This window comes from Helianthus annuus, chromosome 14 (assembly GCF_002127325.2).
Source record: "Helianthus annuus cultivar XRQ/B chromosome 14, HanXRQr2.0-SUNRISE, whole genome shotgun sequence".
Taxonomy (NCBI): Eukaryota; Viridiplantae; Streptophyta; class Magnoliopsida; order Asterales; family Asteraceae; genus Helianthus; species Helianthus annuus.
This window is the reverse complement of record NC_035446.2, coordinates 14,846,428-14,854,087: the sequence shown is the minus strand read 5'-3', so window position 1 is coordinate 14,854,087 and position 7,660 is coordinate 14,846,428. Positions and strand designations below refer to the sequence as shown.

General features: G+C 38.2%; 1 protein-coding gene across 1 annotated transcript; it reads right to left on the bottom strand.

Moving 5' to 3' along the window:
• Positions 1-4,843: 4,843 nt before the first annotated feature.
• LOC110906453 lies at positions 4,844-7,424 on the bottom strand. Its single transcript, XM_022151585.1, has 6 exons — positions 7,090-7,424; positions 6,336-6,999; positions 6,102-6,222; positions 5,684-5,828; positions 5,324-5,639; positions 4,844-5,176 (listed from the first exon to the last, which is right to left on the bottom strand). The coding sequence occupies exons 1-6, from the start codon at positions 7,422-7,424 to the stop codon at positions 4,844-4,846; spliced, it is 1,914 nt and encodes a 637-aa protein (XP_022007277.1).
• Positions 7,425-7,660: the final 236 nt, after the last annotated feature.

The window sequence follows — 7,660 nt, the reverse complement described above, 5'->3', positions numbered from 1 at the left end:
ATAGGAACATGACATACACCCACTATTCTAGAAAATACCCTTAACCTCCTAATTAGTTACCAAAATTTTACAATTTGCCCCCCCCCCCTACCCGAATTTCAGCCCAATGATTACTAATATATTTTGTTGAGATTTTAGTTCTTGTAATCTTGATTTTGATTGGCCAAGATCTAGGTAATTATGACCCTAGGTTAGAGTGGCTCATGATTTCCAAGATTTCTCATCATCACTTGAAATACCACACTCAAGCTCACTCTCTCTCCCCCAATCGGCTCGCCCATAACCGAATTCACCATCACCACCACTTAATCATCTCATCTTCATCATACTCAAGCCCATTCAAGCCTTCAAGAAGATTCAAGGAAGTTGCAAGATTGAAGGAACTTCAAGGAAGCTTTGATCAAATCTTTTCACCATACTTTTCACACCATCATTTTCACTAGATTTCTACCCTAGCCTTGTGCTAGTAGTAAGCCTCTACACCTTGTTCCATCTTGTTCTTAGTTAAAATGTGATGTATGACGTTTATTGTTTAATCACAAGAAATAGAACCCTATAAGATGAACATGGAACTCTACATAAAAACCCTACATAAAAAGTTTTGTATGAAGTTGAAATCAGGTTGGATTAGGGTTGGTTAAAGCATGCTTGAGGTTTGAACATTAAATCATCGAGAAATCATGGTTAGGACCTTTGTTGATGCATTTTTAGTAACTTTTACATTGTAAACAGCATGCTGATTGGTATTTCCAGCCAACTTCAACAGGCTGTAACTGGACCGTTTTAAACTGAAAAACTGATTTTCTGAAGGCTAAAATATGTATTTTTGAGAAACCAAACAAATGGCACTTGAATCGTAATTTTTCGACACCGTTTACTATTTTTAAGGGACTGTTTTTGGACAGCAGCTTAAGCTGCATTTTTACTACAGAAAAAGTGTGTTGTACTCGGAGTCATAACCTGAAACCTGAGTAGAATCAACTCATGGAATTTTTACAGTATTTGGTCACTGTTGTTACGACGATCCTCCAACTGGAATTTCATCAATCGGACTTACGGTTAAATTTTAGTGAATTGTTTCATAAACTACAATCAGAAAGTAACAAATCTGATTGCAGTCGGGTAAATGAATTTCTATAAAATATTGGTAAGGAACTGGACCCTGATATTTTTACACAATAAAATTTGGATCATATAGGACATTCTGTAAAGATTTGGGAATTTTTGGAAAAGGTTAACTATTTTATAAAAATCCTCGAAAACAGTCCAATTTTGGGTAATGAAGCTGAAATAAAGTAAATAATGCTTTGTATGTCTAAATGTCGGTTTGATTATTGTGAATGATCCACGGGATATATGTAAAAGAAAACGATATGCTATAAAGCATGGACACCCCTATTTATAAAGGAGACTATGGCGAAATTTTCCGAAAATCCGAACACTTAGTAAAAATATTCGAGAAATATAAACACGAAATAGTTGCCTAACTATTTTTCTAAGGACGATAGTTAAGTTAAAATAATTATAATTATTTTAACAAAATAATACCAAAGTAACACATCTCAAAACACTAAACTCTAAGCCAAGGCACGGCCCGTTCGTCTAATAGACATTAGTACGTTGTAGGTTGTTGTGTAGCGGACAGAATTGAGATTCGAGTCAAGACGCAATACGGTGAGTTCATGACCCCCTTTTTCTTTTACTGTTTTCCGATTTATACTTCGGGGTGGAATACATGTTTACAAGTTATTTCAGACATTTTATACATGGTATTGTTAGCTTAAGGAGGGTTTTTACTACGCGATCAAGTGAGTGGTGGGCATGACACTTAAGACCATTAATCCTCATTGTAGGACCACGGGATATGAGTGATAGATCTATTTGGGTGTAGCGCGCCCACACCCATGAGGCCGAGGGCCCATAGTGGTGACTATGTCTTCATACCGGAGACAAATTTGCTAGGTTTGAGTCTTCCTGCATCATTCACCTATACTATTGGCTTTGCAACCCAATGGTGATCAGTTTTTCCTTATTGCTACATACCAGGGACTATTTTTCTTACAGACATACTAAACGGTTTATACACGCAGACTTACCCATGAACTCGCTCAACTTTTGTTGACTTTTTAAACTACATGTATTTCAGGGATTAATTGGATCTGGCAAGTGATGCAAGATAGCTGCGTACTAAATAAGGATGTCATCTAGAGTCGTGGGTTTGGGAAGTGTAACTCCTTCCTGGACGAGTTGCATGTCTCAAATCCTCGTGTTGTTGGTAGTCTGTTGTCGAATCTTATGAACTCATTTCAAACAAGTCATGGTTTGTAATGTATTAAGTGGTTGGTGTTTTATTTTAAAGACAATATGTCATGCATTTTCTAAACTACTTTAATGGATGAACATCGTACGTTTTTAACATATTGCATTGTTGTGATTGTTGCTATGGTATTAAGAAGTCACACCAATAAACCCACGCTTCCGCAAAAGCCAGGGTGTGACACTTCATCATTCTTGTGTTCCAGCTTCTGAATGAATTCATAGATGTTGACAGTATCTAGAGTACCCGTATGCTTAAGCAACTCAATGAACGAACTCCACTTTGGAGGTAAAGCATCAGCAAACCTAGCAACCATTTCCTGTTGAGTTGCCAAAACCCCATAAGCAAACATTTCACTAATCAAATGATAAAAACGTGTAGTCATATCATTTAGGGTTTCATTTTCCAAGAACTGAAATGATTCAAACTCTTTCTTTAACAAATCATGGCGAGACTTTGAGTAGCTGCATTTCCTTCTCCTCTCGCTACCAAGGCATCCCATAATGTTTTGGTGTCTTTGGAGTAAGAGAATTGATGATGTGTTTCTTTGTTAAGTGCTTGTGTAAGAATAGCAAACGCCTTTTTCTCTAAGTCATAGGCTTTCTTGTCATCTTCAAGCATGTTAGTAAAACCTGCTGCAGTTGATGCTGCTACTTCGAGGGCAGGGTTGCATGCATTAGTGAAACATGTTGCCCTTGAACGTATGTGTAAAAACGACCTTTCCATGATGGAAAGTCGTTCATGTGATTCAACTTTGGTGGGCGATTGTTGCTACCCATTTCACTCTCACTAAGCAAGAGATTCTGAATGCTTTGGTTTTGATTAGATACTAACGCCCATTGACTTGCACTTATAGATGGTTGAGGAAACATACTCCTTGCCCACGCGGCTGCGGAAGTTTGATCTTGACCTGGTTGTGGGTCCGTACTCCAATCCCACGGACTTGTGCAACTCATCTTTGATGTATACAAGTAAGTACCTAATCAAATACTTGAAAACACAATGTTATGACACTTTTGCAAACCTTCTGTTTAGAAATGACAACACACACGACGAAACACTTCCCACGAAACAACTTCTGTTTCATCGAAATCCCTTATGACGAAACGCAATGTGTTTCGTTGAAAAGACTTTTGGCGAAACGCTTTTGATTCGTCGAAGAGGCCTTTTGGCGAAACGCTTTTGATTCGTCGAAGAGGCCTTTTGGCGAAACGGTGTTGATTCGTCGCCTGCTTGTTTCGTCGTTAACCTGATTCGTTGAAAAAGTAATTAGAGAGTTGGTGAAGTAGTTCAAATCTTATCCTCAATCAGACAAAATACACTACCTTTTCAACTCACACCATGCTTAGACCACCAACCAAGTATGGCTAACAATTTTTTAATTCATTTAATTTTTTTCAGTTTTAATTTTAACTTTAAATTCAATGAATATTCAAGAACACTTTGAATGTTTCTTGAATATATGAAGAACAAGCCCAGAATTATGAGTTTTCCGGTCACCGACAAATTTTCCGAAACGCGAAATTGCACAAGACTTTCACTAAAAACCCGGTTTATCACAAGAAAAATCAATCTAACAAGGTTTTTGATAAAACTCTTTAGCAAACAACAATATTTAAGAAGATTTTAATGAACTTTTCTGGAAAATATGAGTTTTCAAGAACACTTTTCTGAAAATCAACCACAAACACTTGATAAAAACCGAACGATGTTTGATTTTAAACAAGTATAAGAGCCTAACGCTCTGATACCACTTGTAGGTCCCGAAATCGGAGGATCGATAACAAAACCAAATCCTTGTTTATAGCAAACAAAGTCACGTGTGCGGAATCCACGTAACTAAGCCAAATCAAACATAGAAATCAGTAACAAAGAGGTTTAACCAATGAACCACAATCGATTGATTAAACTGGATGAGAATTCCAACTGCTACAAACACAGTTTTGACAGAATGACTTTAAGGGTATGCTCTCATCTCTAGTTTCTAAACGTAACAGAATGTGTTTATATAGCAGCCCTGGGCCAGAGATCGACGAAACACAAGGTGGGCTCGACGAAACACAAAGGGCCAGTCATTGGGCCTGAATAAGCCTAAATGCCGACGAAACAAGTCTGTTTCGTCGCTGATCATGACGAAACAAGATTGAATATACATAAGCCTGTTTCGCCGTTATGTGTTCGACGAAACACAAAGTGTTTCGTCGAAGGCTGCATTTTGTGAAATGTTTGCTGCAAACAGTCAGTTGCAGCAAACCACAAACAAACACAAAACATAAAGACAGAAATACCCTTGTATGCAATATGCATTGTTCGTGTCATCATTACATACCAAAAGGAGACAAACAAGTCGGACACAAGTGGATAGGAGGATATCCGACTTGGTCGACGGCAAATACAGACTCGATAAACGACAAAAGACCGTACAAAATACATCGTAAATACAAGACTAGTTATAGACACAAAAGTGCATCAACATGTCGTGCCTGTTCCACCATAGACATAAACAAAGGCCATTACTTGCTCCTTTCATTCTAATGTAGACAAAACATAATCGTATATGCTCTTTTGTTGTGGATTGAGATCAGACCGTGATGACATATGTTCGATTGCAAGTTGTTGCTTGTCATAATTTCTTTCTTCCATGAGTAGTCTATTTGTCACTGATGCAACAACTATTGGATTTGGCATTGGCAACCCTAACTCTGACAAAGAGGAAGACGATCCAGTGTGTAATAATAGTTCAAGCTCATACAAAACATGTTTCATCTTATCATCATCGTTTAAGAGATGATGTTTATGCACAACGTCATCAGCCATTCTTTGCCAATGCATGTCCCACAATTGTTTAGGGTTTGACACCTCACAATATAAAAGCATATGTATGAATACGTGTCGTAACTCAGAAGTAGTAGCCCAAGCAGCAGCCTCAATGAAGGTATATGACCATTCCCTGTCATCACCTAGTAATCCAAGCCTTTCGCATGCAGTACGCTATGTTGAGCATACCTCTCCAGAAACTGTACGAATGTCCTCGAAGGATCGACAACCTTTCTTGTGTGACAGCAATAAACGCAGGTAGAAAGTTTCACCACATGCTGGATGTACGTAGATAAGTCTCCCAATCGCCGGTGTTCTATTTGTTATTCTACGTATCCATCTCTTACTTGAGGCATCCCATCTATACTCTGATAAAAAGTCTACGTAATTCAGATGTCGTCCACTCTCATCATTGCAATTGTTGTAAAGCCATTCTGTTAATGTAGTACGCCTTGATAACGGGTTTCTAACAATGTTTTCTAATTTCTCATTGTCCCTATTTTCCCTGAAAGTTACACCTTGCATTTCTTGCAAGTTAACAGCTAAAACCTGTACTGCAGGATTCCATTGATGAATGTGGAAATCAAGAATTCTTCAGCTGACTCATGTGGACATATGAATCTTCCATCAACATAGTTCTTAATCTTGTCGATTTCAAACGTAGTGTCACCTTCTGTATCACCAAAAGAAGGACCTTTAATAATGTTAAAACGAATACCATAAGAGCCCTTTGATATGTACTTAAAGAGGTACTTTATCAACATGCTCCACCCGCAGTACTCTACATTTATGTGTGCCTGGAAGTGTAATAGTAGGGTGCGGTTGTATGGGACAACATACCTGTTATCAAAACAACGCCACCTTTGAGGACAATATTCCCAGTCAACCATCTTTTATAATGTGCATGCGTTCTCGTCAATTACACTACTTTGTTGATAAGCTTTTGGAAAGTTCTTAGAGCACTTACCGAATGACATACATGGCGCGTTGGGTCTAACAGTACCGCATGGTCCATGTATTATGAAGTCGGTAACAATCCTATGCAGATCCGGGTCCTTACAGGATCTGGAATTTTTGCCGAAATATACCTATCAACATGAGTAGAGTCTGTTATCTTATTAGTTTCGTCTATCCATAACAACAAATGACAGTGCGGTAGACCCCTCTTCTGAAATTCAATCATTTATAAATCTGTAGTAACTTTCCCAAATGGCCTGTTATTACGAAGAAAGTTGACAGTTGAGGCAACTTTCATATGGAAAACACGAGCTATGATATCGGGATGGTCTTGCGCTTGAAGTACTGGATACTTAGTTAAATATCTACGAATTTCAGGCCAGTTAACGTTGCATGTAAAAGTGATGAAGTATTGAGGGTTTCCATGTACTCTACAAATCGCTAACGCATCCTGATAATGCTTGTACATGTATCGTGGACCCCCCGTAAATAATGAAGGTCGAATAGTACGTTTTCCTATATCACGTCCCTCAGTATCACCACGACGAATAGCATCATGTATGCCTTTCAACACGTCACTTCTTAGAGAACTTTGATTACATCTGTAATATTCTAGCTTATTCTGCTCTATACACACGTAGGCGTCAACCAGATATTGCTGGAATAGACGACCTCCTCGCAGCAGCAATGTGTAGATGTTAAGACGATCATGAAGTTGATAACTATAGAACATATTCATAGAAATATTTTTGTCCTCTTTTCCAGAAACACCAGAAAGTCGTAAGTCACGGGACCAACCACTTTCACCATAAATAAACAACAAAGGATATTGCAAAGCCATGTATAACGGATGAAGATTGCTTATTCGTTGAGGACCAGTAGCCTTGTGCCGAATAACAATGTCATATCTATCAGAATTGCAGTCTTAGTCAGTGAAAATTGCACCAATGCAATCAGGGTCATGTCTATCATAAGACAAAGAATTATATGATTTGTACAAACGAATTGTAAATGAAGGCAAGTTAGACGAAAGAGTAAAATCTCTAGCATTTCTGAAAAGCCTCACCAATTTATTACATCCCTCAAGGGCTGTAAGAATTGTAGAAACAACATCAACACTTAACCGTGAACATGTAATCCCATCAAAGAATTGAAGCCTGTTCATAATTTCGTTATCAGTATCATAGATATAAATTTGCAGAAATCTTGGTGGTTCATTATCTGTGGAGCACAATGAACCCAACGAATGATAAACGTGGCCCTCAACCTTAAACACGTATGGCGTGGACCCAGTATTAACATAATCATCTACTTTTCCACCGAAAGAAGTCATTGCGAACATAGAGTTATAAGCACGTATGTTTGCTAGAAAGTCTGCTCGACCAAACTGATCAACCAAAACCGCCAAAGGATGATTAGGAGGCGGAAACTTCACACGTTCAGTTTTACAACATTGGTTATATCGAAGATGACGGGTGGTATAAGTAGCAACTATACGTTCATCAAACCAAAAAAAAGCACCGCAATGCTCACAAACATTAGTAGAGTCTCCATTGTCCAAATATAAGG